The following is a 13,805-nucleotide window of genomic DNA, read 5'->3' as shown; positions in this document are numbered from 1 at the left end:
CTGGAGCCAGTGCTCAGGGAGAGCGCCATTGTTTCTGTGGGGTGTTCATCCTGTGGTGTCGTTGCGGGGTTACGAGTGCTGTGCATCTCCCTCATCTGTCTCAGCGCTGTTTGATGCTTCAGTACTGTGAAGTATAAAATGTATTGCAAAAGTGCTGGTTAAAAAGTAAGGGAAAATGTTCACTCCTTGAATTTTTGTGTATTTGAAAAATCCTCAAAATTTTGTGCTGTAACACAGAGGGGTGAAAACACCTCTCAGGGTCATGGAGGTGTCTGGAAGTTTCTATGATGTCTCAAGTATTACCTTGAAAATGTATGAGTGTTATATATTCTGCTTGATAGTATATCTGTGTTTATTTTTTTAAGATTTTATTTATTTATTTTTAGATGGGAAGAGGAAGAAAGAGGGAAAGAAACATCAATGTGTGGTTGCTTCTCACGTGCCCCCTACTGGGGGCCTAGCCTGCAACCCAGGCATGTGCCCTGACTGGGAATCCAACCGGTGACCCTTTGGTTTGTAGGCCGGCGCTCAATCCACTGAACCACACCAGCCAGGGCTATTTTTAACATAGAATATTTAAAATCATGTATCAGCAAAAATGGTAATAATGATGAAAAGAAAAATAAGCCTTCACCTGTAGTTAAATGGGCACTAGATGTACCATGTTTAGCCTGTGGTTGCCCGTACCTGCTGCAACCTCCCCCGGGGGACTGGGGGCCCAATCTGAGAAGTATGGAGATATGTTATCAGAGTAAAAGAGTGAACCCCAAAACATAATGATAAGACTTCTGGCAACACATTTTGTATGATGTTCTTTAGTATAACTTTTGACATCAGTTTTGATTTTCTGAACAACCATTTGAACTTTAAGACCAATTAAATAAAATGACTTGAGCATAGTAAGTGACAGCAAGTGAGAGCGACATACTCACCATCTTCACCACTAGAAGGATCACAGAATTTCAGTGATATAAAGGCTACAGATCACAACAGAGACATTTGATATCAAGAACCTCATCTAAGTAATTACATCCTTATAAAAATGTAAAGGAACATGTTACTTAGTATTTGTACAGTCTTTAAAATTACTCATCTGCCAGATAGAACCAAAGATGTTATATAACATTTTTCAGAAAACAGATCTCATGGGAGTCAAATACCCTTCTAACTCTATTTTTAATAAAAGAGAGAGGTCTTTGTCTTTATCGTTTTAATATTTCTTTTTCTGTTTTAAAACTAGTGTTTTTTATGGTTACAATTTATTCTTGTACCTACTATACCAAATCCATGGTTTTGGACTTGTTCTCCCTAGTAGGTCAAGTCCACCTTAGGCCTTTGTGCTACTGCTGCTACAAGGTTTTTTTGTGTTTCATTAGTTTTCATGTGCTTGCTCTTGGTGCTCAGGACATCCTAGGCTTTGAGAACACAGACCTGGAGACTAAGGATTTGGGGAGTGAAGATTCTATTCCAGAAGAAGACGACTTTGGTGATGTTCTGTGGGACATACATGATGAGCAAGAGCAAATGGAAACTTTTCAACAGGCTTCAAACTCAGCCCATGAATTGGGATTTGAGAAAGTAAGCATTTAGAGTATTGTTCCAACAAAGATCAGTCTCCACTTAAAGGCTGTGTGATGACTGTGTTTTCACCTAAGTGAAGTCAAGGTTAATATTTGTCTTAGTGTCTGCCCTCGTGGCTTGATTATCTATTGTGAGCCATGTGCTTACATACGTGTCATGTGAAAGGTACGTGAGATGAAATATACTTATGAGCATCAAACAGTTTTAGTTACGGATTATGATTTATCATCTACATGTTCATTATGCTACCCTCTGTCATTCACCAGTTCAAGATTAGGATATCTAGGAAATTTAATAAAATTAGTAAGCCTATCTATTCTTCCAGTTCTTGGAGAAATCAAAGTATCAAGCATTCAGAAAACATAACACAGTAGTTAATGTGATAGGCAGATCACTCCTTCAGCATCCTTAAATAGCTAAAAATAAACTAACAGAATTTGAAGTGCACATAGTATCTGTGCCCAAGTTCAAAACATTTTGAGTGCTTTTTAAATTAATGTTGAAAACCAATATTTTAAAAAATATTGTATAGTAGCTGTCACAAACAGCTATATTTTTACAGAAATTTTATAATTTAAACTGTGTATTTATGTCCTGATTCTTCCATTTCCTAACCATGCTTGGTTGTTACTTAGTTCCAAACTTTGACTTTCTTGTCTATAAAATGAGAATAATTAATAGTACCAACCACAGGGTTGTTGGGTGGATTAAACCAGATTACACATGTAGAGCACGTGGCATAGTACCTGGCACGTGATGAATGTTAAATTGTTGTTATTTGTTGATGAACGGGGACCCAATTAACAAAAAATTGTGTATTCTTACATGTTTGAACTTTAGTCACTTTCAAGTACTCTCTATTTGAGGCAATACACCTATCAAGACATTTTTTCCACTGCTCAAAACATTTTTTGATTCGTCTTTTCTGATGCCTTTTAATGCTTCTGCCATTTTTTGTTTCACTTCTTCCACATCAGCAAAGTGTTTCACTTTGAGGACTTTTTTCATACAGGGAAGCAAAAAATAAGTCACTCAGGTGCGAGACCTGGTGAATAGGGAGGGTGAGACATGGAGATCATGCTGTTTTTTGGTCAAAAACTGCTGAACACTCAGCACAGTGTGGGCAGGTATGCTTATAAATCACCCATCGTGAAATGGGCAAACGCATTGAAAGAGTCTTCAAAAAAATTCATGGAAGCTGAATGCAGCCTTTCACACCACCACCAGCTGGTACACTGGCACAGGTGGGTTCCTAGAACACTCAGCTAGGGGGAGAAACTGGTACTACAAGGGACCTGCCTTCCAGAAGTTAATTCTGGGAGCTTTGGGGGGGTCCCCCCTTGTAAGAGAGATATTATCATCATTATTTTATAAATGACGAACCTAAGATACAGATTGTGATTTGCCTAAGAGCACACAGTGAGTAGATTGCAGATCCAGGATTTGAACCAAAATCTGGCTCTAAATCGTACACTTTTTCTTCAAGAGGTCTTAATTTGGGAACCATGGGTCTATAAATGGGCTTTATGTGGGACAATGAATTAAGTTGTTAAGATATGCAAGGTCATAAGTCAATAAAGCTTTTGCTTCTTCAGAAACTCATTGCTCTCAAAATTATTCGAGATCCTGGAGAATATATTAGGTATTTAAATTTGACAAACAGAGAAATCGAGAAACTATACCAGGTGATCGTTTATTGTAATTGCTGGAAATTTCTGCTGCCCTAAAGCCAGCCACAAAATACTTATTACAAATTCTTTTAAATCCTTATCAGCTGTCATTTAGATCACTGGTACAATTAGTAAACGTTTCAGCCCTCAAGTTGACTTTGGAATCTCCTTAAATAAGTACTAAGATATTTTGGTTTTCTGAATGTTTCCTTTTCAGCTCTGAACCAGTTTTTAGTATCTGGGGAAAGCCTGGGAAAAATGGTTCTTGGACTTTGCCTAGAACTCAGAAAAATCTCGGGTGGCCTGTCCTAATCTGATTCTCTGTAGCAAACCTGCTCTTGTTTGGACCTACCCTGAGGAATCCCTGGAAACTGAGGTGGTCTCCAGGACCCGTGTTTTGACCAGGAGATCAAGGATGTCTGTGGGTCGCCCCCAGAAGACATTCATTGGTATTTTCTGTAGTTTAGGGGCTAACGGGTAATACAGGCCTCCCTGCAGCATGGTGCAAAACACCTGAGTCTTGCAAAACCCCATGGGGATCTTAAGTGTCCCTCCTTCATTATTTATAGCAAAACTACGTGTAGAAGAAATGGGGGCCCATTTGTAGTTGGTTAAAATTCCAACCATAAAAGTAAGCAATGATGAGGGTGCTGTTGATTACAAGTAGGTTTCATTTTCTCATGCAGCTTTTCTCCAAAGAGTTCAGAGGATAATCAGAAGTTGACTATTGACCATTCTAAGGAGATGTGCATCCTTACAATTTAAATTCATTTTTATTTCTAGTATTACCAACGCCTCAATGACCTCGTGGCAGCACCAGCACCAATCCCACCCCTTCTTGTATCTGGAGGACCAGGTTCTGGAAAATCCCTTCTTTTATCAAAGTGGTATGATGCAATACAATTAAATTGTTATCATGGTATCATTTGAATTACAGGATTCATTCAATAAAATGTGGTATTGCATGTCTGCCTTGCTGCATAGCCTGTACTAAACATTAAAAGAGCAAAAAGCAGTGAACTAATAGCTTTGTGCCCTGAAGTGTACACAGTTTAGATATTAGAGAAAAGATACAGAATGAGAAATGAATAGAAATTTGTGTAAATAAATGACATAGGTCAGAACTAAGGGAGTGCTTTGTGAGGGGGTGAGCAGTGTGACGTAGAATTAGGTGAATTCTAGAGGGAATGTGCCTTTATTTTCAATTATTGGCTTCATCTTAAAAGTTCCATTGGGATTTTAAATATGTGAAACAAGGCAAAGACTATTTAGAGTGAAATAAGTCATAAAGAATATAAATATAAAAGGTAATCTTTACTATGAATGCCAACTAGTTCTTCAAATTATGGACTGAGGTTCATATAAGCTAATAAATTCTTTTCAATTCATTTCAGTTCATATTATTTAAAGATAAGTAGTAAGAATATTTTTTTCATTAATAACTATTTACATTGAAGAGTTAGCATATGGTGTTTCTTATTGCCCTTTTATTTAAAGTTATGTTTGGAAAATACTATTTTTATATTTAACAAAGAAACTTCTTTTTTTGTCTAATACCATATTTGTAATTAGAGGTTGATGCTCATTTTACTAATACCTGAAATTCAAATGTACGCTATTTTGGCTACATTTGTGAATATCAATTTGTAATTAAAATGAATCTATAATTTTTAACAGTTAATTTAAAAGGAGTTAATCTAAAAGGAGACAAAATGGAAATTTTCCATATTTTAAAAAAATTGGCCCTGTGATTGCTGATACATAGCATGTGAAAATTAATGCACTGTGAACCCTTTTCTGTGACAATAAAGTGAGCTTCCCTCTTTCAGGATTCAGTTACAACAGAAGAATTCCCCTAATACCCTCATTCTTTCTCATTTTGTGGGGAGGCCCATGTCAACCAGCTCAGAGTCTTCCTTGATTATTAAACGACTTACTCTAAAGGTATAGTGTGCCATCTTTTGGAATTACCAGAGCTTTTATTTAGATTCAGATGTTATTGGGGCTAAGTACCTGGCGATAAACCAATTTTCAATATTACCCATTTGTTTTGGTTTTGCATAAGGTTAAAAATACTACTCAATGCAATCTGTGACTGAATTTTGGGTTAGAATGCAGAGATAGAAATACTTGTCACCACCTGTGATACAGCGTAACTACTTCAGTCTGTGTGTGTTCTCACCTGGCAGCTGATGCAGCACTCTTGGTCAGTCTCTGCTCTCACGTTGGATCCTGCTAAGCTTCTCGAGGAATTTCCACGCTGGCTAGAAAAACTCTCTGCCCGTCATCAAGGAAGCATCATCATCATCATTGATTCCATAGATCAAGTTCAGGTACTGTTTTTACTTCACAACCTATTGACATACTCAGAACAATCCAAAAATATCAGTAATGACTATAGCAGGCATTTAATTTACGTGTTTGTGAGAAGAAAATCTTGATGTTGTTTCTTTTATTTCTGCTTAATTTCTAAAGACGAAGCATGTGGATAAAAAAAACTGTTTGCCAGTAGATGCTAATACCTTGTTGGGAAAGACCAACTGAATTTTCACAAGTAGCAAAAATTGTTAACTTCGACATATTTTTAGGGCCTGGGTGTTTCCTTAAGTGTCCAGAATTCAGATCTGTAGCAATTGCCTTTTGCCACCTGTTCTTCTAATATTCTGAGATAAATCATCCAAAAATGGATGATTTTATCTTTAATAGTAGTGACAAACTTACAGAGAATTTTTATTTAACTTGGGGAGCTATTATTGGGTTGTTTTGAAATATCTTAATTAATAGATTGAATTTTGTTTTTATATTTTTAAGCAAGTTGAAAAACACATGAAATGGCTGATAGACCCACTGCCAGTGAATGTCAGAGTAATTGTTTCTGTGAATGTAGAAACATGCCCTCCAGCATGGAGGTACGATGCCGACTTTAGTTCTTTCAGATCACGTGAAATGTCTTAAGTACGCACACGGCGAGGTTTTTGATATGTGTTTGCGCTTTTCATGTTTTTTATAAAAGTGGCAGTGAGGATGGGGAGAAGTGGACCATGTCAGGAAAAAGATGCAAACTGTAGGATCTGGGAGGAGGTTAAATCTGGGATGTGAGAGAGGGGAAAGCTGGGATGACTCCCAAGTTTCTGACTTGAGAAATCAAGGGACTTGTGGTCCTATGAACTGAATGGGAAGCCCGAAGGACAGGAAGGTTTGTTTTCCAACGTGGTTAGTTTGAGCTGCCAATCGTAACTTGATGTCTAGTAGGCAGTTACATTTATGGATGAGGAAAACAGGGAGAGGGCTGGACTAAGACACCTGTGGTCCTGAAATGCAAGCTGACTTTGCGACAGTCCTCCCAGAGGGGATGCAGTGGTGGACTTCCATGGGGCAGTATTTCCCCACCTAGTTTTACTCCCACAAGGAGCCTTTTCAGTAAATGTTCTCACCTCCCCGCCTGGAAGTTTAATACCGCACATATTCTATATGTTAGCTTATGCATATAAAGAGATACATGTGTATATTTGTGCTTCATACATAAAAAGAGTAAGATTTTTCACCCCCTCCCCCAACAGTCTTCACCATTCCACTGAGAATGCGTGTTGTGGGGTGATTCAATTTCAGTTGGATCACAAGGAACCTGTGGGCAAAGACTGTGTCTTGTGCTGTTCCTCATGGGTATAGTACACAGAACTAGAGGTGTTACACCACTTCACTGTCTAATGTCCATGCTATTTATTTTATAATAGTCTTCATTGTGATTAATTGTTGAAAATAATGATACACATTAGAATAAATGAAATAATATTACTTAATAGGATTAACAGATTAGTTTTGCTTATATTAGAAAGGCAGTATATAAAATTAATTCTTGTAATGGGTTTTGACTTGTGGGTAGAGTACAGCTTTTGTGATATTATCAGAAGAGAATTTCATTTTTTTTTCTTTAAATAAAAGGTTGTGGCCCACTCTTCATCTTGATCCTTTAAATCCGAAAGATGCAAGATCTGTTATAATTGCAGAATGCCACTCCGTAGACATTAAACTGAGTCAGGAGCAGGTAAGTATTTTGAATAATGCTGCTATCTTTTACTCTTTATGTGCTTTCCTGAAAACACCTTATATGAGACTTAAAAGTCAGTATTCTCTCTTGTTATAAGGAAAATTGAGGTTAGTAATTACTTTGTTAAGTGCATTTGCTCTTAAATTTATAAGATACAGAAGAAGCAATAAGGAAGATTTTGGTCATAGGTTTACTTGACTACATTATATTAGGCAGGTATTTTAAAAGCCATACGAGCATTTGCATGTTGCCCTCCAGTGGCCCACACCCCTCAGCAGTGATGCTGCTGACGAGATGGCAGGACCCATGTCCTTCCTGCAGGGACATTTGTTGGTGGCTCGGTAGTAAAGACCGCTTAACCCCAGGGTGGTTTTGTATTTTGTTTTGTTTTTTGGCAAACTGGTGCAGGAGAAGAAGCTAGAACGACATTGTCGTTCTGCTACAACCTGCAATGCTCTTTATGTCACCCTTTTCGGCAGAATGATTGTATGGTAAGTGGTGATCTTTTGCATGTTTTGTGTTGGCTGCAGACTGCTTCCTCACCATGCGACACGGACAGCTGATCCCTATGACAATCTCTTGGGCCACTCAGATTCTCTTTATTCTAACAGTGATACTAACATCCTGTGTGAATGTGACTTATGGCTGAGGATCAATAGCCCATGAATTACCACAACTTGTTGAATATGTTTGTGTAATTTTCATCATACTAACCTTTTCCCTACTGGGGGTTGCAAAAGAAGGCTGTCATTGCCCTCATTTGGGGCCCACCCCTGAGGGCTCATTGTCACCTGCTTGAGACCCCCTAGTTTTGGGGAAATGAGGAGTCAGCTGAGGCATAAAAAAGTTATTTCCAGTGCCCTTGAATATTAGTAGGTAGGTATGTAAGTAGGGATTTTTAGTTGTCTCTGTTGTCGAATCCTGATAAACCTTTCATCTTAAAATAGATTATTCCATTTTAGATAATCATTAGTAATTTGCATTTAGATGAGCATTAGGGCATTTCACTACTTTTATTTCTTCTTTAGTACTGGCTCAGCCTACTTGTTTGTCCATATGAAACCAGAGTTAAAAATGATTAACTTTTGGTATTCATTACATGTTTTTGGTATTCATTACAATAGATAGTAATCCTAGCACAACTCATATTCTAGACACTGAGTCTAATACTCTTGTGTCTTAATTGCACATCCTCATCTTAAGCACCACATTTGAAGTGAAAAAATCTTCTAAAACTGTGACTTGCCTGTGGTATTTGCACTGTCCTTTCCCACTGTTCCCGTAGTTGTGCCATGAATCTGGCCTCTGTGAACATCAGTAAGTACAATTCAAGAGTGCAAGTCACTTTCCATTTATTTCACAATGTTGATTGAAATTATCTGTTTGAGAGGGACTATGGACCATTTTTTCTGGTTTTGATTTTTCCTCTTTTTTAAATGTCTTTTTAATTTAAAAAAAATGAACTACTGGTAAATATTGTGTAAAATTTAATACAAACACCCCTATTTACTAATATTAATTTACTAAATTTAATACAAACACCCCTATTTACCTGATATTTTCCAGATTCTGGCTGTAAAAAAATTTAATTTGCATGGCTAACTAATATTTATTTAGGTGGCATGCTTCTAGATGATAAGAACCGTGTCTTACTCACTTTTATGTTCTGTAATACGTATTAATTGTTTGAATTTAATAAGAACCAGCATTTGTTTATTGAATTGAATTAAATGGTACACTAAAATAAACTTGACCCCAGCAGCCCCATAAAACCACTATTTTCCTCCATCATGTTTCAGAATTCCTGTTATCAGTTGCTGTGTAAAAAATAGAGAACACATTGTTTTTAATCTGCCCCAAATTTTTCACAGAAGTTGGCAGCCTATAAGAAATTAAATCTGTTCTCCATTCCAACAGTGCTGGGAGAGCAGGCAGCTTAGATAAAATCCTTCATCAGTGTTTCCAGTGTCAAGATACTGTGTCATTGTACAGACTTGTTCTGCAGTCTATCCAGGAGTCCATGGCAAACGAAGCAGACAGAGAACTAATGAAACAGGTAACGTGCAGTAAACTTATGAAAGGAAGATTATTTTGCTTTGTTTGTATTTGTGTGAATTGAAATAAATAGCAAATAGCAAATTTTGGTGACTTTGTACTTAAATACATTTCAAGCAGATCCAGGAATGTGTGCTTGCTTCCAGAACTGATATCTCAGGAAATTTGCATTTTCCTACTTACTGAGATTTTTAATCTTTTTCATGTTTATTGGCTATTCTTGTTTCTTCTTATGTGAATTCTTTGTTCAAGTCCTTTAAACATTTGTTAATTGAGCTATTTGTCTTTTCCTTATACATCTGTAGAACACATTCGTAAATGTTCTGCATACTGAGTACAAATACAAATCCTTTGTTACTGAGTTTGCAAGTAAATGTTCTTTTCCTGTTTGTTTCTTATCTTTTAACTTTATGGTGTTATTCATTATGCAAAGTTTTATTTTGATGAAGTCAGTGTTATCAACAGTTGTTTTTATGGTTTACGCCTATCTTCTTTTTAAAATCCGTTGCTATCATGAAAGTGTTCTCATTTTCCCTTCAAAATGTTGGACAGTTCTGCCGGTCAGGTGTGAGTCCCTAACTCATGTGGATTTGATGTGTTTATTGTGTGAGGAAGGAGTCTACTGTTTAGTCTTTTGTCATTGGCCTTGTTTACCAAACAGTGCATCTTTCCTAAAGATTTGGAATGCCATCTGTTGATATAGACACATGGATTCGTTTCTAGGGTTTTCTCTTCCAGCTTTGCCTGTTCCTTGCCGATACCAGTGTCTTAACTATTAGAATTTTAAAGTGAACTTTAATATTTGATTGGGCAAGCCCCTTCTTAATATTATTCTTCACAGTTGTCTTGGCTAATTTCCCATGTGTATTTTTAGAACCAGCTCAGCAAGTGCCATGGAGACTCATTATGAATTTTTGGAATTGCATTGAATTTAGAGTCTAAGTTGAGGAAATTGCCGTATAAGTCTGCTCTTTCATGGAAAGCTAGACAACGCTCCATATAGTCGTCTTCCTTAATGATTTTCAGTAACATTTTACCTTCTTCCCCATGGAGGTCTTATACACATTTGGTTAAGATTTGTTTCTAAGGACTGTATAATTAAAATAGCATGCCTTGGCTGGCGTAGCTCAGTGGATTGAGCGCGGGCTGCAAACCAAAGTATGGCAGGTTCGATTCCCAGTCAGGGCACATGCCTGGGTTGCAGGCCACGGCCCCCAGCAGCCACACATTGATGTTTCTCTCTCTCTCTCTCTTTCTCCCTCTCTTCCCTCTCTAAAAAATAAATAAATAAAAATTTTTTTAAAAAAAGCATTTTATTTGTTTTAATTTTTGTTGAAGTTTAGTTGACATAAAATAGTCCATTTGTTTCAGGTGTGTAGCATAGTGATTCAATATTTGTATGCCTCATGATGCAATCACCACACTAAGTCTAGTAACATTTGTCACTTACCAAATTATTATGACATTATTGACGATAGCCCCTGGGCTGTATACTACATTCCTGCGGTTTATTTATTTTATAACTGGAAGTTTATACTTCTTATTTCCCTTCACCTTTTGTACACCTCAAGGATGTGGAAAAAAGAAAACCCTAATACACAGTTGATAGGATTGTAAATTGGTGCATCCACTATGGAAAACTGTATGGAGATTCCTCGGCATTTAGAAGAAAACAAAAGCACTAATTTGAAAAGATGTATGCACCCCTGTGTTCATTGCTGCATTATTTACAACAGCCAAGATCTGGAAGCCACCTAGGTGCTCATTGATAGATGAATGGATAAAGGTGTGCTGTATATACATGGGAATATTACTCAGCAATTAAAGGAATGAAACCTTGCCATTGCAACACCATGATGGACCCAGGGGGTATTATGCAAAGTGAAATAAGTTAGAAAGAGAAAGACAAGTAAAATAACATTGTAAAATTTGTTAGTTAAATTCAATTTTGATCTCTGAAAACTTTCTTTATATTTAGCAACATTGCTGAACTCTTATAGTTTGAACTTGGGTCCATTTTTACATTAATTTCTCAGCTTGGGGGTTTTTTCGGGTTTTGACTTTTCATGTTACCTTCTAGCCCATAAGTGTCCTTGTCTTCCCCCACATCTGTGGGCAGATGTTTTCCTCTTGTACCCCTTCCCTGAGGGGACAGCCCCTGGAAGGTCCTGGTGTTGGCAAGTGTTCTAGTTCCAGCTGCTTGTCTCCTGGGGCATGTAGGCCCACCTTCCCTCCTCACTCTGGGTGTGGAAACCAAGGCTCTGAAGTACCTGTCCTCTATCCCCGCTTTCCCCCAGGGACAATTTCCTTCTCCCCGGGAAATTGGGGAGAGTTATTTTGAACAGAACTTCACTGAAAAACTGAAACCAGAAAAGACACAGGCATTCGGGCTGTCTGTCACTACCAAACCCAATAAGCAATGACAGCGATTGAATCTTTATGGGTGCTTTATTCAGATGGCCAGAGATCTGAGAAGATGGCAGGTTCATACCCTAACAGACCATCTTGTCTTTTCTTTCCAGGCCAATGTTTTTATACCAGGGAATAAACAAAATGCAGTGAGGGCTTTGAGATTCAGGGAAAATTAGGTGAAAGAAGCTGCAGCATTCCTGTCCTGGGCAGTTAGCTGTTCCCAGGGGCAGGTGGTCATCTGTCTCTCCGTGTGACCCAAAGGCCCAGATGCCTCCAGTTGTCCCCAGGTGGTGATCTTCAGCAGTGCTCCAGGAGGTCGGCTGTTTTCCCAGGAGCCAGGATGGGCTTTATCTGTAGTTTCTGTAACAAAAGCTTTAACATATACATTACTTGCTAGGCTTATAACTTTTTACCTTGAACTAAAATTTTCTAACTCGAGTCCCCTATCAGAACAAGAATTCAAGGTGGTGACACTTTCTCATTGGCCACAAGCAGTGGTTAGTGTGTTGTTGCTGGGGCAGAAAGGGGTCTCCCTTTTTCTTAAACGTGGGAGGTGAGATTCCAATGTGATTAATATCCTCTCTTGTCAAAATAATTATCTTTCCTCTTCCTGCTCATTATGCAGGCTGCAGTGAGTAACAGGTGCATGAGATGTTCTCCCTTCAGGGCTTCCTGACGCAATTTTAAATGAGGTTTCCTTTATTTATTTTCACTCTATCTTATTCTTTTTTAAAATTTTATTTTTTTTGTTGTGTAAGTACATTTGTCTCCATTTTCACCCCACCACACCTCCCAACCCACCCATCCCCCGCCATTTGACTTTGTCCATGTGTCCATACATGCTCTTTGATGCCCCCCATTGTCCCCTATTATCCCTTTCCCTCCTCCTCCTCTCTGATTACTGTCAGATTGTTCTTTATTTCAGTGTCTCTGGTTGTATTTTGCTTGCTTGTTTGTTTTGTTGATTAGGGTCCACTTATAGATGAGATCATATGGTATTTGTCTTTTACTGCCTGGTTTGGTTCACTTAGCATAATGCTCTCCAGTTCCATCCAAGCTCTCGTGAAGGGTGGGAGCTCTTTCTTTTTTTTCTGCTGAGTAGTATTCCATTGTGTAAATGTACCACAGTTTTTTGATCCATTCATGTACTGATGGGCACTTACGTTACTTCCATCCTTGGCTATTGTGAATTGTGCTGCTATGAACATTGGGGTGCATAGGTTCTTTTGGATTGGTGTTTCAGGATCCTTAGTGTATGATCCCAACAGTGGTATTGCTGGGTCAAAAGAAAGATTCATCTTTAGCTTTCTGAGAGAATTCCATACTGTTTTCCACAGTGGCTGCACCAGTCTGCATTCCCACCAACGGTGCACTAGGGTTCCTTTATCTCCACATCCTCTCCAACACTTCTTGTTTGTTGTTTTGTTTATGATGGCCATTCTCCCCAGTGTGGAGTGGTATCTCTCTGGAGTTAAAATTTGCATCTCTCTGATGGCTAGTGATTCTGAGCATCTTTTCATATGTCTCTGGGCCTTCTGGATGTCCTCTTTGGAGAAGTGTCTGTTCAAGTCCTTTGCCCATTTTTTAATTGGGTGGTTTGTCTTCCTAGAGTGGAGTCGTGTGAGTTCTTTATATAATTTGGAGATCTAACCCTTGTCTGAGGTATCATTGGCAAATATGTTTTCCCATACAGTTGGTTCTTTTTTTACTCTAATGCTGTTTTCTTTAGCCATGCAGAAGCTTTTTATTTTGATGAGATCCCATTTGTTTATTCTTTCCTTTATGCCCCTTGCCCTAGGGGATGTATCAGTGAAAATACTGCTATATGGAATATTTGAGATTTTCCTGCCTGTTTTTCTCTAGGACTTTTATGATGCCACGACTTATAACTAAGTTTTTTATCCACCTTGAATTTATTTTTGTGTATAGTGTAAGTTGATGGTTGAGTTTCATTTTTTTTGCATGTAGCTGTCCAGATCTCCCAACACCATGTGTTGAAGAGGCTATTTTTACTCCATGTTATGCTTCTTCCTCCTTTG

At 38.0% G+C, this 13,805-nt stretch overlaps 1 protein-coding gene across 1 annotated transcript in view; it reads left to right on the top strand.

Annotated features, from left to right (window-relative positions):
• NPHP3 (nephrocystin 3) overlaps positions 1 to 13,805 on the top strand; it is a 38,589-nt gene that overhangs the window by 10,794 nt on the left and 13,990 nt on the right. The window contains exons 9-16 of the mRNA XM_028518465.2: positions 1,405 to 1,578; positions 4,035 to 4,138; positions 5,081 to 5,195; positions 5,441 to 5,584; positions 6,063 to 6,160; positions 7,194 to 7,296; positions 7,708 to 7,790; positions 9,217 to 9,355. Coding sequence (XP_028374266.1) covers positions 1,405 to 1,578; positions 4,035 to 4,138; positions 5,081 to 5,195; positions 5,441 to 5,584; positions 6,063 to 6,160; positions 7,194 to 7,296; positions 7,708 to 7,790; positions 9,217 to 9,355 — 960 coding nt within the window. The remainder of the gene's footprint in view (positions 1 to 1,404; positions 1,579 to 4,034; positions 4,139 to 5,080; positions 5,196 to 5,440; positions 5,585 to 6,062; positions 6,161 to 7,193; positions 7,297 to 7,707; positions 7,791 to 9,216; positions 9,356 to 13,805) is intronic.

Source organism: Phyllostomus discolor, chromosome 7, assembly GCF_004126475.2.
Source record: "Phyllostomus discolor isolate MPI-MPIP mPhyDis1 chromosome 7, mPhyDis1.pri.v3, whole genome shotgun sequence".
In the NCBI taxonomy this organism is placed as follows: domain Eukaryota; kingdom Metazoa; phylum Chordata; class Mammalia; order Chiroptera; family Phyllostomidae; genus Phyllostomus; species Phyllostomus discolor.
Note: the sequence above shows the minus strand (reverse complement) of the source record. Positions and strands in the feature narration are given on the sequence as shown.